The sequence below is a fragment of the Tachypleus tridentatus genome, chromosome 12 (assembly GCF_004210375.1).
Source record: "Tachypleus tridentatus isolate NWPU-2018 chromosome 12, ASM421037v1, whole genome shotgun sequence".
Classification (NCBI taxonomy): Eukaryota; Metazoa; Arthropoda; class Merostomata; order Xiphosura; family Limulidae; genus Tachypleus; species Tachypleus tridentatus.
Genome location: NC_134836.1, coordinates 19,867,390 through 19,885,323, shown reverse-complemented (window position 1 = coordinate 19,885,323; position 17,934 = coordinate 19,867,390). Strand labels below are relative to the sequence as shown.

At 28.5% G+C, this 17,934-nt stretch overlaps 1 protein-coding gene across 3 annotated transcripts in view; it reads right to left on the bottom strand.

Moving 5' to 3' along the window:
- The window catches only part of LOC143235089 (importin-7-like), a 56,979-nt gene extending 39,432 nt beyond the window's left edge, over positions 1–17,547 (bottom strand). For 2 of the 3 annotated variants that reach the window (XM_076472885.1, XM_076472886.1), the window contains exons 1-8: positions 17,212–17,547; positions 13,735–13,970; positions 11,164–11,322; positions 10,312–10,558; positions 9,129–9,223; positions 4,969–5,142; positions 1,688–1,733; positions 1,088–1,187 (exon numbers count right to left, since the gene is read on the bottom strand). In XM_076472885.1, coding sequence (XP_076329000.1) covers positions 1,088–1,187; positions 1,688–1,733; positions 4,969–5,142; positions 9,129–9,223; positions 10,312–10,558; positions 11,164–11,322; positions 13,735–13,970; positions 17,212–17,295 — 1,141 coding nt within the window. In that variant the 5' untranslated portion in view covers positions 17,296–17,547. Of the gene's footprint in view, positions 1–1,087; positions 1,188–1,687; positions 1,734–4,968; positions 5,143–9,128; positions 9,224–10,311; positions 10,559–11,159; positions 11,323–13,734; positions 13,971–17,211 lie in introns of all 3 variants that reach the window. The other variant, XM_076472887.1, reaches the window with a different exon arrangement.
- Between the last annotated feature and the right edge of the window lie 387 nt (positions 17,548–17,934).

Here is a 17,934-nt window from a genome sequence, read left to right as displayed (position 1 = left end):
ATCTTTATGATGCACTATTACATTTCTTTTCAGACTGTAAGTGGTTGTGACTGTTCACATTGTCTGGATGATTCAACTTTTTCACATACAGTGTCATATTATAACTGAAAGTGCTTTTGGAAGGTAATGTTTGTTGTTTTTGAATTCTTGTTTTTGTTATTACTATTAGTCACTGATTTAAAAAAAGTAACTACAATAATGCACTATGTACAGGCCAGTTGTGTTATTTTGGAGGTAAATAAATGATAACTCCAAACTTTTAACTCTTTCTACACAGGCTTGGTTAGACTAATCAACCACATGAACACTTTGTACTCATTTAATATAGTTTCAGTATTTTATAAAATTTGGCAGACTTTCAGTAAACAATAGAAGCCTTTCATATACAAAAAACAGGTTTTTTAGTGTAGTATTTTTAACAAAACTAAACAAAAACGATCTGTCTGTGAATAGTTTTTTTATGACTAGTCTGAGTAAAACACAATATTCATGTTAAGATTAAAAATACTTTTATTTATCTCAAACATCCTAAGTACATTCCATATGTTTGTACTCAGTGAAAGTTTATATTTTATCTGTTACTTTCTCTACCCTAATTCTATACTAGATTGGTGAATTTGAACCACCTCACAACTAAAAAAATGAAATAAATCCACATTACCCCTTTTTTTTTCTGTAATAACTTCAAATTGTAAAATGAAGCTATGTATATATCTTAAGTAGCTTTAAATTTGCAACAGTATACACCTATTTATAGTTACCTTTTATTACTTTATTGCCCTTTAAACCCATGTCTAGCTATTATTTTTATAATTATAAGCTGTAACTCACTTGCAAATGTGAGGCTTTACAATGTTTTTTAAATACCATGTCTGTGTGAAACGTTTACGTTACAAATGTTACAACTGCTTTCAGGTGAACACTAATTATTTCAATTACCAATATAGTAACTTAATTTTCAACGAAATGAATTAAGTCAAAGTAATGGATGTAATTCTAAGTTATCAAAAGTTATCTTAATTATTATCTAGTGTTAGATAAATTTACTGTACCTATATTTATAACATACATTGAGAAAGATGCTTACCAAATTTCCAGCGTACATACTCATGAGGGTCATTTTTCCACATTTCATCATCATCATCAGTGTAACACATGAGAGGGAAAATTATATCTTTAATGATTTCCTGCAATTTATGCAGAATAGAATAACAATTAGTAATTTAACTGTTAATTTAAGACATGTCTTTGTAGAAAAACTTCATAACATACTTTATGAACATATTGTTCCAACAGAGATTTGAAATGTATCTGTATTATTATATACGAATGAAAAAACAATAATTGTGTGTGTGTGTGTGTGTGTGTGTGTGTGTCTATATAAAATAAACATTGAAAATGTTTTGGTAGAGTTCCCACTGTCAGCTGTAGTTGTCACCTTAAAGTCATTTTATATCAAGTTCATTATTATTTTATAGTGCTGGTTTTAATTACCTATTAAAAATTTATGTAACTGATAGTATTGGAACTATTTATTTCAGTATATATGTATATATAAATAAAAATAAAACATAAATAAATAAAAACCATAAACCTAATACACATTCTATTTAGACATATGAATCTACATATTAAGTTTTATTTCCAAACTTACCGTTATGTGGGGTAATTTTATTTCTGAACTTACCATCATATGGGGTTTAATAAGTTTCCATGTATGGGCATGTCCAATTCTGTAAAGAATGAAAAAATTCTTTATCTGTAAGTTAAAATATTAAAAAAACAACAAAGAGCAAGAACATTATTTATTCCTTTTCCATTACTGATGGTGGCATGAGTGCATTTTTTTATGTTCATAGAAAATTGAATGAAACTTTTGAATGATTAAAATAAATGCTAAACAAATACAGAATAAAAATAGTGTATTAATACCATATATAACGTTCATAATAACACACTTCAAGCAGATATAAAAAAAATATCTCAGTCAAACACTATCAGAATTAATGAGGTATTTTATTTCTCTTCTCTTCTATAAGACATTCAAACTACTCACTTCAACAATGATATGATTTAGTTTTTATAAGAAAAATATACTTCTTGCATGTAACAAACAAAACTGACATTCATGGTAACTAATAATTGTTAGATAAGCTCATTTATTCCTGTTCAATAAAGTATTTCACTAGAATTTTTTTTTAGTTCCTTGACACATTTACAGTCAGCACAAAATAAAATTTCATTATAATTGGAAAACTCTTTGAAAATGTGTCATAATTAATAATTTCTGAACGAAAGTAAAGTGTATAATAATGCCAATCACTCTAGGCCTGCTAAATCTAAGCCAAAGAGGACCTCTGTTTATCTCTTTTACAAAGGGTCACAGGTCATCAAGTTTGTTGGCTTGCATTCAGAATTTTATTGAACTACTATTTTATGACTTTATGTCAATAAGTTTGGTATCAAATTGTAGATTATAATTCAAATATTACATATGAGTTTATTTCTTAATTTAAATATTAAAATTACACACTTAAAATAGATTTTAGTGAGTCAAGTGACATGCTGAATGCAACAGTTTAAAATTAGATGTCTGTGATGTCAAGATACTAAGTTCTGTACAAATTAGGAACTCAAGTTACTAATACTATCAAGCTAGAATATAAAATAAGAGCCTCATATCTTTTTTATTTTGCTGAAATATGGCTTATGTACTGAATCAAACAGTGGCCCCATTCACTTTCCCATTTTTAGAAATGTTCCCTATATATATATATATATATATATACACACACACACACACACTTCAATACATGACATGTGAATAACCAATCAACAGTTTAGAAGGTTGCTCTAGAGGTTTGCTCAGCCATTTTAATATGTGAAAAGCCTACCATGTTCTTTCGAACAAAAACTTCAAGAAGGTTGGTTGTGTCTTTAGTCTGGTCAAAGTTTCCTAGTTTTTAAAATCTAAATACATCTTAGTTACTAAGCTTAATAAATTATAGTGGAACTCAATAGTATCAGTATAGTTATTTATAATATTTTTGGTTATTCAATTGCATATATAAAACCTGAAAAAAAAAGTGTTTGATATCCCCCACCTCCAGCAGCAATCATAGTTCAAAGATCATAACAAAAAGAGATAATTGTTTACTTTACTTCTTGATTTGTTGTTCTATATTTCAAGAAAAACAAGTTTAATAACTTATTTCTAAACAGTAAAAATCTATTAAAATATATCTAGTAAAATTCTAAAGAGTAAATCTATAATGTATAATAATTGAAATGTGACTGTATATTACAAAATACTAGTAGACAACCAAGACAGGTCAGTTCTATATTATTGGATATGTAACATGAGTGCACATGCACCACATCAATGCAAGTTAAGCAAAGTTAGCTTGGCATGATTGGAAGTTTAATATAATAAAACATACATATAAATACATAGCATTATTGAATTTATGCTACTGAGAGTATTTTCATGTTATAATATGTAGTCATTCTAGCATGAAAAAAGCATAACTTATATTTATTTCCTAATTTTTTTATGATGGTTATGAGATTGGTCAATTTTCAGACCCTGTATAGTTAGAGTATATAAAATAAGATAAAAGTTAAAGTCTTACTAAAAACAAACATTTGAAATGTATTTAGGAGGTTTTAGAGATCACACAAATAATATTTGAAATTTTAGGGATGAAGAACAGTTTTTTATCACAACATAAAATCACTTTGCACTCAGACTAGTAACAAAATAGACTCAATATATTCACAAACAAATTTTTAGTAAAAATATTTCATTAAGAAATGTGATTTTGTGTGTACAAAATATTTGTAATCTTTGCTAAAAGTTCACTAAATTTTGTGAAGATACACTCGCTGTATCAAACGTAATAGTGCAAATGTGTAGACGAACTCGTGTATATCACACCGAGCCCATTGTGAAACCGTTAATACCAGGGCTCTTGAGTCCAGCTGGAATGCAATAGATACAAAGTGGTTGAGATACTATTTATGCCAATAATTAGCTTACCAATCAAAGCATGACAGGGTTTCTGCTCAATCACTAAGTCAGAAAACCAACGACTTTCAGGTCAGGAAACTACCACTCTCCTGAGGCCAGGCCAATAATATGATGAGAACCTTACCAAGCTGGTGTGGTCTGTGCTTAATCATTCTTTGAGAAAGCTGATTAAATAACCAGCTTCTAAGGGCACCATCCAAAGTTCTTTACCAGGAGTGAGATGATATTTCACATGTCCAGATTTCAGGTATTGTATGTATATTGTATAATTGTGCTTTTGCCTTAAATGTTTCAAAAGGAAAATACATAAAATACTAATGATAGTCTTGTACCCTTTAGTTCATGTTTGTTTATTTCATAAAATTGAGTTGTTTTTTTTAATGGATTTACATTTACTTAGGAGTTTATGTGTTTAAAGATGAATTCTATAAAATTAAGTTAGTAAATTGAACTTATGAGACTGAAACAGCAAAGAACTATTAACATACAGGTTTTATTAATCTTCTCAAAGACTTCCTAGAATTTTGTTTGATTGCAAGTATCTGATATATAAAAATAATCTAACAGCAACAAAAAAATTACATTAAACATCCCAAAAATTGCAGATACAAAAGTAGGCTTAACAATTTAAAATGACAGTACTATCATAATTGTCTATTTGAGTCACGTTAAGAAACATTTTTCTTCTCTTCATATTTGATGATTAATTATATTTAGTAGCTCTATGAATACACATTTGGTATCTTAAATTCATCCATTACAACGTAAAAATATCTGGAAGGTTTTTAATCAAAGATATTTTTAAGTTATTCTTGAACTATAATAAATCTATTGAAATTAGAATGGCATAATGACACCCTAGTTTCTTACTAGTTAATTTGTAATTATACAATCAAAACACTTATTTAATAAGATCTAGAGCTTTATATTGATCTTACCCCTGATTCATATAGTGGAAAATTTGCTGCAGAACTCGAGGAGATACATAGATTTTCTGACAATACTGATCTAACAACTTCAGCATAACCTGTAGAATGCCAGCAGAAAACATTTCTAGGTAATATTCAGCAAATTCTCTGTATCCTTTAGTCACTTTTCCTGGACTCCCATACCTTATTTAAAGAAACATATTACTGTTCCTGAACAATATAAGAATTTGCAAAATGTAATCCTGCAGAGTGCTACTAAACATTTAGTTACCATATGAATATCCTGCTTAAAAACAACATAAATACTGATATAAAATTTATACCTTAGTAACTACTAATAAAGTTATGTCATACCTTATTCCCATTAACCATTCAAGACAAGTTATAAAACGCATAAGTTAATAATTAATTTAGGCTACTACCTGATTGTATCTTCTTTGCTAGTAACAAATTAGACTTTCAAAACAATTTTCAAAAAAGAATAAGGAAATTTGAATATACATCTTTGTTTTTTAGAAAGATGTTAGAAATATGACATACTCTTTCACATGCAGTCTTAAATAAAACATTCTCATACACACGCAACATAAGTATTGCATAATGTATTTCATATTATAAACATTTTATCACACTTTTGTTTTAATTTGCCAATGATACCATCAGGAAAACGAAAACTATAAATGGGAGGTTATACATTTGCTTTAGAATTTCCACATAAGCTCATACAAGGGCCATTTGTACAGATCTTTTTTAATTTTGAACTGATATCTTAAAGGGAAAGAAACCAGTCAACTGATCCCCCACCACAACCACCAGCTCTTGCCTGAGAGCACAATGGGATTTGATCACCACATTTACCAACTGACACATGGCTCTGACATGTTGAATATGTTTTTTGTGACAACTAGGCATGAGCAATGAATCCTAAGTTCACAGTCCATGCATGCAAACTGTTAGATTACACTGTACTGAATGTTCAGTTTTTATGGACTACATCAATATGAAGTGTAGGAATGGGTAACATTTGTGTGAAAAAAGAAAAAGTAAAAAAATTAGAATCAAACATGTTTTTTTTTTGTAACTATTGCTCAACTGCACTGCACAATTTTATGATCATATCACTAAATGCAATATTTTTTTCAGTGTAATAACTTTGTATTAATTTGTTTAATTTACATAATCTATATAAGCAATAATTTTCTTTGAATTAGCTCAAATATTTAAACATTTTGATACCACCAAGAGTAGTATGAATCATTTAGCAGGTAGTTCATGATTTGCCAATGTTTTTAATAATCATTTCAAAACAAATAGCCCTTGTCAAAAATAACTACAGTTAAGGACAAGATGGACTTCCAACTTAACTAAAAGTATCAGAAATCACTTAGTCAGTAAAATTCAACACCACCACAAGATTAACATAATGAAAACAAGCAAGTAACTAAAAATCACTCTTTTGCCCAAAAAACGTTCCTAACAGAGATAAAGAGAAACAGAGAAAAGCATGTCTAAAACATAGATAAATAATTATAGAAATGGCAACTTTGAGCTCCAAATAGTTCTTGGAACACATAACAGAAGATAACTAACAAGAGAAGTTTTAATCCTTTAAGTCAAAGACACTGAAGATGTATTCAGAAACACACACACACACACATCACACAAAAATCAGTAAAAATTAATACACGGTCTGAGTCCAACAAATTATGCAATTAGGATCATACCTTATAATGCTAAATACAGAATAGGAAGAATAGCAGTATTGAAAATGATCTCCTTTCTTAGTATCAAGTCTTCATCACAAAGGAATGAAGAGACTCAGGCAGGCAGTAGCACTGCCTATGTAGGGATGGTTCAAAATGTTCATTGAAATGGCATTTTAAATATCATCTGATATCTTAATAATGTCTATACAATGACTGAGTCACAAGTTCTGGGAATGTCTGTAAATATCATAGCAAAAAGTTTAAATTTCCTGTTTTACTTTCTTTTGTATTTACACAATAACTCAAAAACCAAAATAATGGTATCAACCGATTTCACTGAGGTGACATATTTTCAAATGGAGTATCCACTTTAATGAGTATCAATAATAAGTAGTAATAATTTTTAAAAAAATCATAATTCTAGTGTAAACAATGTTATCAATACCCTTGAAATTAGCATTCTTACATACATTTGGTGTTCTTTAAAACACTTAAGAACAGAATGAAAAAGGAATTACCAGCCAATAATAAAGAATAAATATTAAAGTTGGAACCTCAGTGTATCTAAAATTTGGTTATAAATGCAACCTTTCTATATTCACCAAAGCACTACATTAAAAACAAGACAAATAAATAAATAAATCTTTTGTAAAAAGAAAGTAAGTAAATAGAGAGGTGGCTAATATCAATCCTTATTCATCTCTACATTTATTTCCATTTTTGAAAAGTTTTTTCCTTTTTACCGATTTAAATAAAAACAGCTAGTAAAGATATTCAAGTAAGGTCCAAGCCATGCAAGTAAATAGATAAAACTGATGATCTGAACTGAGAAGAAAATATGTCTTCCAGAAATGAAACAAACTGTGGCTAGATAAGAGCATCATGAGTTTTAACCTTTATTTCAGACAGCATACAAGAAAAAATGAGGTATACCGAAAAAGAAAGACTCGAGTAAGTCCCATAAACAAATCTGAAAAATAACATTGAGGACTATGGTGTTTTCTTAAACAGTTACCTTTATAAGCCATGATGGCAAAAAGGAACTCCTGTAAAACGAGTGTAAAAAAAAACATATGACAGTAAAATTGAAGATAATCAGTTGATACAATCATAGAGAAATAACACCAGTTGTTTGTCAAAACACCAAACAATCATCAAGAATGACACCATTTAAGTAAAAAGATTTCTAAAACAAATGTTTTACCTGCAATGATACATTACTATTTTTATGATATACATATACAAATATCAGTTGTTTGTGAATGTCTACATTAGTAACTTTAATCCAGAAGATAAAATATAATTTTCAATATGCCAGGTATAAACTCACTGATTAAAGCAATGATTTCTTTTTTCAAGCTTTAAAAGAAATTGAATTATTGAAGATGGCAGCACAATATTTCATTTCAGACTTTTATAAAAATTTTAAATATTCAGGGTTTGCATTAAAACTTCAAATATGTTTGTGGGTTTTGAATTAATGGTAAAATGTATAAAAAAGTATGAAAATAAATCCTGTTTACATGGCCAAATTAACTACTTTGGTAGGTTTTTCTTTTTACCACAAATAAAATTAAAAAAAGAATAGCTTGTACTTATATTTACAAATGTTGCGCCCATGCATAAAAATATTATCAAAAATATTTTTCACAATGAAAATTTAGGTTCATCACACTTCTACCTTAACACCTACAACATAACTCAAAAAACTGCTAAGCCGTTTTTACATATACATTTTCTCTACAAGTGGGTTTTCTCGCCATCACTGCTGAGTAGTTTACATGAAAATTATTTCATATTTTATATTTAATATTAAAAGGATCTAGTAATCCTGAACAGAGTATAATATTTCCAAATTTTATTATAGTATAGCTAATTTACTGTTCAAAGTTTATAATTCTGAACTTGTTGCATGCTATAAACAATTATAAAACTCAAATAACATCAGTAGATCAGCAACTAATAAATATTTTAGCTAATTCCAAAGTGACTTTATTGAGAATACTTAAAATATACTCAACAACAACACTCTTTGAAGATTTCTAATTTTCTTAAGTAAAACCTCACCCGTGTTTTGTGTTTCACACAAAGATATTACTTGAATCTTTAAAATGAATAACTGTAATATAAGTATTATTTTGAGTGCAACAACAAATTACACTGTATGTGTAAAAGTGAAGACAATTGTTACATTCTCAGTAATTACACAAAATTCTTCTCATAAATAAATAATTTTGTTGCAGTTATCACACTGAGTATACTAACAAAAGATATTGTATCTATAAAATTACAAGATTTTGATCACTATTTTGCAGTACTCATAGGATATAAAGGCATCAAACACTTAATGTCCCTGTACAATTAATTTCAGAACACAGTAATGAGAACATTTTATAACATCTCTATCTAAATGAGATTGAAAAAAAATTATAGTTGTGTTATAAAAATAACATCCTTCCACACCTTTCAAAAATCCTAATGAGGATACGCATAGCCCACTTCTTGCACTTCCACCACGACAGATCTTGTCGTTCATCTTCCTCTACTAGATTGGCAGCCTGGTATAAAGAATGTCACATTTTAGAATATAATGATCTCCTAATTTGACAAAATAAAAACACAGTTTTTTCCATAGATATAAGGATGCATTACAAAGTATTAAATATTAACTTAAGAAGAAAAAAAAAACTATAAAAAATAATTACTTTTATCTTCTGACAGAAATACTGTGTACCAGTGATATAAATCATTCACTAATACTCTTTAATGTTATGGAAGGTAACACATAAACAAATATGTTAGATAAAACCAGTTAAACAAGCAATCTTTTAATATTGTGGACTACCAAACTTTAAGCTTCTAATCTTTTTTCACCATACTTGTAGGATTAGCATTTCCAGGTTAAATATTTGCAGAAAAAATGCACAGGACATGTCAAAGACCAAAAACTCAAATATTTTTCACATTAAATGTGACACTGACATATAAGCCATATTCTTCGAAGTTCTTTTTTTGTGAACAAAGCCTAAATCCAGCCTGCAATATAGAACAGCATGCTGGAATTTTAGCCTTTGTACCTGTTTCATTTAGCACCACTTAACCAGCAACAAAGCATATAAATTGTGTTTGCAGCCTTCTCTGGGTGCTCAACACCTAATTACAAACTAAAGTACGTAGCTGGTAGATAGAACATGCCAAATGCAAGGTGAGTAGATACATGAATGATGTAAGTGTTTGAGACACTGAATTATTATAAAAGTTAAAGAGTAAAAGTAAAGAATAATACAATAACACGTCAACCATATTATATTTCCTTTGTCCAGTTATTATCAAAAATTCATAAAAAAACAATCTTTATTAATTTTAATATAAATAAGAAATCAATTCAATCTGCATTTAGTTAAACAAGTAATGCATTATGAATAGGAATGATTAACAATTGACAAAAAAAACACTTTAAAATAATATCTGTTTTTGCTTCTTTTTTCCACATTTCTGAAATTCAAAAGCAAACTTAGTCACTAAAACATTAGAGCCCTGTTAATGAACTCTATAAAAGATTTTAACATAATCTTTAAAATAAAATATTTTTGCTCAACTACTTTCTAAATTTTCAATTGCTTCAAAATTTCTCCAAAGACTTTACCTCTGGTACAGAGGAATCAAGCACTGCTCGAAAAACTTCCATCCACGAAGCAAAAATATGCTTAGGAAGAAGATCTAGTGGAAGAAAGTAGTGAACCAATGAGTGAAAGACTTTTAAAATTTGTTTTTGTATCAATACTGAAGTTTCTGAGTGATCTGGCAGTAACTGGATAATGTTTTGGTGTACAAGTGGAAGAAGCAGATTCATAGCTTCATGCAATGGTCCTCTTTCTTCTAGTTTCTTGTATCTAGAAAACAATAAAATATATTGTTCTGATATAGTAGCTAAATAATGTTTACAAAAGCATAGATTATTTCATATGGATTTAACAGCAAGAGATACAAGGTTTTAACAGAATGCATGAGAACAAACAACTGAAGAATTATATTTTTAGAAAGATATCAGCATAATTTAATAGATAGTTAAAAATCAATGTTTCATATTTACACAATTTTAAAATCTTAATTGAAGCTGTCAATGGTTTCCACTTTAAAAATACACTCTATGTGTACAATATTTTGACATCCTTTGTGCCGTTTTAAGGACTTATCTGTAAGACATACTAATTTATACATACATTTTTTCCCTGCCACATGATATAATATATATATCTATGTATAAGCATAAATATATTTTTCTTTCATTACCTATTTGCCTGTAACTAAAACTTCTTTAATCATGCATGACTTAAAACTACAATGTAGAAACTTTGATTCACTAGTTTACTCTGGTTATTTTGTAATAATTAATGCCAAATTTCTTAACATTTAGTTATTTTAACTTCCTAACCAAATTATACTAATCTTGTATGTATATAATAAAGATAAAAATAATTTAAACATATTAACCTACTCATAGTTCTTAACAAGCTGATAGAGACACATTATTACACCCATCCAGCTTGAAGTGTCTGGTAACTGCAGGTAAATAGAGATTTTATCAACAATCTCTGTCCATCGTCCAGGAAAGTCATGTTTTATAATTTGGTTGACACATACTGCCAGCTGAATCCTGTATTAATGAAAAATAGTTATCATAATTGCAGACAGCTACAAGTAATAAGTAATATATTACGCAAATTACAGGTCAGTTGTAACTGACATGAGGCTTGTACCAGCAATGGTTCAAAATTTGGAAATTTTTACTTACTGTTTATATTTTCTGCCTGTTTCCTTTTGCAAAATTATAAAGACTATGCCAAAAAAGTAATATAAGACATGATTAGTGACCTGACTTTATATTTGATAAATAGCAGAAACTGATGTTCAACTGATGTGACAAAATTAAAATCTATACTGCAACAGAATTTTAAAAGCTTACTATAGTTTGCTAACTGAGCACTTAAGTTTGGCTAGACTATGTTAATTGATGACATGGCATGTACTTAACTCCTACAAGTAAAAATTTATGGGAACCTTTGGATAAATGTCAAAAGAAAAAATTTAATGGTGTAGTAAATGCAAAATTTCCATTATAATTTGTATACAGAATATAAAACAAATTAAATATGGATTATCAAAGTTTACATAATTCAAACACAAATGGACATCATTACAGTTAACCATAAATTCAAAATTTACTTTTATTCACAAAATGATTCTGAATCCAAAATGTTTGTCAATACTGACAACAGATAAACTTTAGTTTATCATTCTAAAATGGTATTAATCAGTAACTTTGGCACAAATTATAAATGTTATTTATAAATTAACAATGATCTATGAAACTTTATTAACAGATAAGACCCAATATAAAAGTATTGATGATTAAAACACGTTAAATAAGAGCAATCAGAGAGATTGCATGCCCTTGCGTTGCCTTTGGTTTCAGCATGCATCTGAAATTTGGTCCTAAATCTGATCACTTCTTGTACAGTTAATACTAATAAACTTAAAAAATGCTCTTTATCTCCATCATAAAATTGTTTCAAAGTGATCCAGAAACCAAACCAGATTTGAGGAGGACCATCCTATGGAAACATCATATCTCCAGTAAAAATGTTATGTATGTTGGTTTATTTTTTTGATACGCACACACACAGATGTACATACATAAATACAGACCCTAATACAATACCCTTGCCCTCTCCACCTTCCTTCTCCAGGAATGTGACATAAGAAGTAGACTTGTGAGATTTTAAGAGATCTGTTCTTTTATGTTACAAGAGACAAGATAATTTCATGTCGGTACAAAGAATTTCCTGCCTTAATAAGCACTATATTACTTCAAATTCACAGTATCTGATAAGCTTGTGCTAATACTTTCATAGACCAGTAATACGACACCAAACATATTACAAGATAGAAAACTACATGAGCATAACCAATGCAATGCATTTTAAACACTTTCAGGAGGAATATAACACTGCAATTTTACTGGTTTATCATTTTCAGAATGTTGCTATCATCAACCAGTTCTGTACAAACATTATAACACAGTAACTATTGAGTATTAAAATGTTATAAAAACAAATTTTGTAACAGATGTTCATACAAATTGGGGAAACACTTGATAACAAATAAAACAATTTTATTTCAATATTTATTTAGTTTTTAAAACTAACAGCAATATTTATGTACAAAAAGTTCATTAAGCTGCTTTTTCCTATAAGCATTATGTAAAAGTAACTGGATTTGACCTGAAAATATTACCTCATCATTAATCATGTCCTTAACCAGTTCTACAAAACCATTATCTTAAATAATATTTTGCACAAATATGAAAGTAATTAACAAATGTAACATCTTTTTTTAGCAAATAAGACAATAAGCCATAAACACCACAGGTTACAAAATTTATTTTTTGTGTTATAGGCTGAAATTTACACGGTTTGCCCAAAATTAGTAAGTTATAGAAAATAATAATAATAAACTTTAATATACTAAAAAATACAAGTTTATAATCCTACAAGTATTAATTATCAAGATGCTGATGATACTCTAAGACATAATGCTAGAGTTTTAATTACTCTATTAGTTGCTGATAAAGATACAACATAATTATAATGGCCTTTAAAAACTTATAAAAGCTAGAGGTAGCTTGCCAGAACAGTCACACTGATGATCAGAAACAATACAAATGAAAGTTAGAAAGAAATCTCCAGAAATATCAATACTATTTTAAAGCTGTTGTACAATTACCCCTTTAACACATTTTGGGCAAACCTGTATTGTAGTAATTAATATTTGCATTATAATAGGTAATTACTTTTATTTTCACTTTTATGTCAGTTTAAAATGTGAATCTTTGTATATGTTGTATACTGTCAATTGTTTTTTTAGTGATCAAACAAATGCTTAGAAATTAAATATATGTCTATAGTATTGCAACTAAAATGAAAAAAAAAATCATACCAACAGCCATTAAGTTATAAAAGCTGCTTCCAATGAAGAAAAAAAATACATGTCAGAATATAATGCCTACCTGATAAGCTCTGGTGCTTGGACAGTTGCATCAATAATTGAATCTCTAATCATTGCACGATCTTGTTCATGTATATGGAAAAGTGCAGGTTTCCATGGCTCTTGTTCTTTTTGTTGCCAAAATTGCAAAACTAAGTTTTTTAGGTAAATAACACCAGCTTGTCTAACAGACATTTCTAAGTTAGTCATCATCACTAATTCTAGCAAAGAAGGTGCAAAACCAATAATTTTATGAACCTGCAATGAAAATAATGATCTTTACAGTGAACTGCAATTTTTATAAAAAAAAAATATAAGTAAACCATACTCTAATAATAAAAAAACAAAAACACTTCATATCAAAGCATGTTAAGGACACTGAAGAATGGTTATGTCTGCCACTTTGTTGAACAATAATATATTAAAAGAAGTTATAACACAGTGCCATATATGTACCTGCGAATATGGTGCAGTGTCATGCACACCACCTTCAACTTGGATAGTTGGAATAATCATAAACATTAATTCTGATTAGTTGTACATTTATTAATGTTTATATGCAATTGATTATACTGATTAACCACTCAACTTCAGCCAAAATTGTGATTAACTGTTGATTTTTTGTATGACATATTTACATAAAAATAATGTGAAGTGATGATAATCACTGGTTGGTGTATAGGTCAAAGGGTCAATATTATAAACAGGTTGTTCAGTTTTTGAGTAATTTTTACTGAATGTGAACCTCCTGATATTTTGTCTTGAAAGTTTGATAAAACTGGCACCATGATATAATAAGGAAACAGAATTTGAAATTTTCAAATACCCACTTTTTTAGATGGGATTGTATATGTTCACAAGGTGCCAGTTTCAATATAAGTGTGAAGATTCAAAGAGCCAGTAGTGATATAATAACAAATATGCATATTATTGAAAGAGATATCAATCCCCAGTTATAAATACTGAATTAAGTAAACATTAGTTCTAATATTTAAATGCTAAAAATATTATTATTATTATAATTTCAATCTCTCTATGTTCTGTTTTAGGCTAGTTTGCAATAAACTATAAAAAGTTACTATCATCTTAATATATGAAATCTATATTATTATACCATGAACAGCTGAATTTGTACTGAATTATTTTCATTCAGTTTGCTATGAAATATTTTCATGGGCAAATCTTACAAATAACATTGCTTCATACAATGATTTATGAGAGCCACATTTTCTAAGCTGCTTCAGACTAACTAGCATGCTTTCTCTTATTGATGCAGTGTATACTTTACACAGTACTGTAAAGCACATCATAAATTCCAATGCAGTAGAGTAACATTTAGAAAAAAATGAGTATGTTAAACATACAGAAATAAATAACTGAATTTCTTGAATATTTGTGTGTATATTTTATGTTAAGAATTGGAAATTTCAACTTCCAGAATATTTTGATTTTTTATGAAAAAAAACAGCAGTTTGACAAACCAGGCATTGCTGTAATGTACACCTGGCTGAAAGGCAATTGGAGAAACACTAGTTAGTAAAACTTTAAACATTTACAAAAGTATGAATCAAGTCACTTATCAAAACATTACACATGATTCAACATCTTGTACAGTATTTAGCTTGAAGTTTGTATCTTCTTAAATGCCTTATGACATTCTCATTACAGTATAATATTTTAACCATACATCAACCAACTTAATAAAGTTTTGCAAGTAAAATGAAAATTTAAAAAAAAAAATTGGACATCAACACCAGATACTATTATACTGTGTATTTCACCATTATGTATACTGCTAAGCAAAATTTGTGCATATCTATATGTAATGCTCTTGTAATGGGAATACAAAATTATTATTATTCCCAAAACATTAGTCTTTAGTTTATATTGCCAGTTTTATGTAACTTAAAAATATTCACAGTTTAACAGTCATTGCAAAAGTCAGTGACTTTATTAACTTTTTCAGTATGACTGGGGTGTACATTTCCCAATGTTCCCACCTACTCACACTGCTATGCATGATGTGTAAGAGTAAAATGACTTGGAAAGTATTTAGCTGCATGCAACCTAATGTTAATATATGTTTCTCTTGATGTTTTTCACTCAGCCCTTCAATAACCAACAAGGTGTCTCAGCTGGACATACAACTTATAGAGCAACTAGTAGTAATGCTAATTACTGTTTAAACATGCTTAATGTAGGTAACTCACAGCTTAGAAAACAGTGAATATGAGTCAAGTGGTTTTCAAATGCATGATGATAAAAAGACAAGAGAATACAAGCTCTACAAATACTGATGAAAGTCAAGATGATGAACCTGGACACAGCAGAGGAAGAAGCAAAAAGCATAAAGAATAGGAAACTTTTGTTCCTGTCACAGAGGGAGCACTGAAAAATATACAACCCAGCCACAGTGAATGAGTTAAGCAATACTAAAATTTTCCTAAATAATAACACAGTAAAAAAACTACTCGAGTATACCACAAATGTACTTCATCAATAAATTTACATTTTCAATTATTATGATTATTTGTCCAGCTGACAAGTTCTTTAAATTTAAGTGAACACTTGCACCACAGTGATATGGAAAGTTTGTCAAGCAAATGCTTTAACTATCAGTGTATGCTAATTAAGTAATTATATTTCACTTTAGACCTATGCTTAATACTAAAAGGATGACTTCTGAAGAGAGAAAACATGATGTTAGAGAATAAAAAAGTATTTGTGTCTGTTTGAGAATGAATAAATTGTTCAACATATAATAAATCTTCCAGGAAAATTGTAATTTATGTTAATATAACAAGTGTGCCATTGAAAATCTTTGAATGTACCTCAGTATAACTAAAGCCTGGTAAACAAGTATCACAAGTATATTAATCACAATTTTACAGAGTTCATCATACTCAAAGTTACTAATGTTTATTTCTCCTACAAAACATGTAACAGCAATTACTTTCATACGGTTTTTATAGGTATGTAGTGATCACAACAGTGCAAGTGCCCATTATTAATGCATTTCCATATTTATTACTACTACTACCAGGAATACATCTTTATCCTAATCACTAAATCAGCAATAATTATTCAAATATGTTTAAAGTCAAAATAAAATGAGTTGCATAATATTACTTAAGAGATAAATTAATAAGTACAGTGGTCTAAAAGTACTAAATCAATGCTTCACTTTTACATAGAATCTGTAACTCGGTCATTATTATTCTTAATTATTAGAGTATTAATTATTAGTAGTACTGTATAGTGTAGCGGAGAACTTTGTTAAAATCTTTAACACGATTAAATACACAACTCAACCGCATAATAAACTATGTAACAGAAAGTAGTGATGTACCAAAAGTATTAGTGCAATAGGTGACTTAAATTATTAAAGTTCAATTTTTAAGTGTAACGCTGATACTATTAGTATTTATAACGATACTTATAATATTTTTTAATATTAATATTATTTTAATGATGCCAGTACACTGTAGAGTTGACATACTTGTCTTAACCATTTTTCAGCTTCTTCACGATGACTTGGATGTGTTGTTCCTCTAAGAAGTTCTATTAACTTGTTGACGTCCATGATAACAGAATAATTCTTACTGACGTTACTTGTAAATATAATAACAAAAACTAATATATATCAAACCTTTTTTATTGCAACAATCATTAATCGTTATTACTAAGCCTACTCGGCCTACACAACAGTAAATATAATTCTGCCAATCCGCTTCCACAAGAAATCTAGATTAAAAACATTATTTCGAAATATATATTTTATATAAATTTATATATATCATATTGCTTTATACAAAAGAAGTGCACTAGACAAAAATACGTGATCTGACTAGAAAAAATATATATTATGTAATAAATAAAATAGTACTAATTATTGAATATATATTGAATACTCAATAGATTCTTTTTTCGTAACTATCTTAGATGAGGTAACAATTTTACATAGACAAACGTTGGCAGTTCAAAATATCAGTATTATTTTACTTTTCCAAATTACATAAATATGTCACATTTCTTAGAATAAAATAGGATACTGAATACAATTCAACATATTCTTAAGTACAGATTAAGTACAAAATTATAAAATCTCATACAGGCTACTCTTCACAACTGTACGTTGTTGTATTTCTAGGGATTATGACATCTTCTTTTCGAAAGCGTAACATGTTACATATTAAATGTATTTATACTAATTTATACAAAA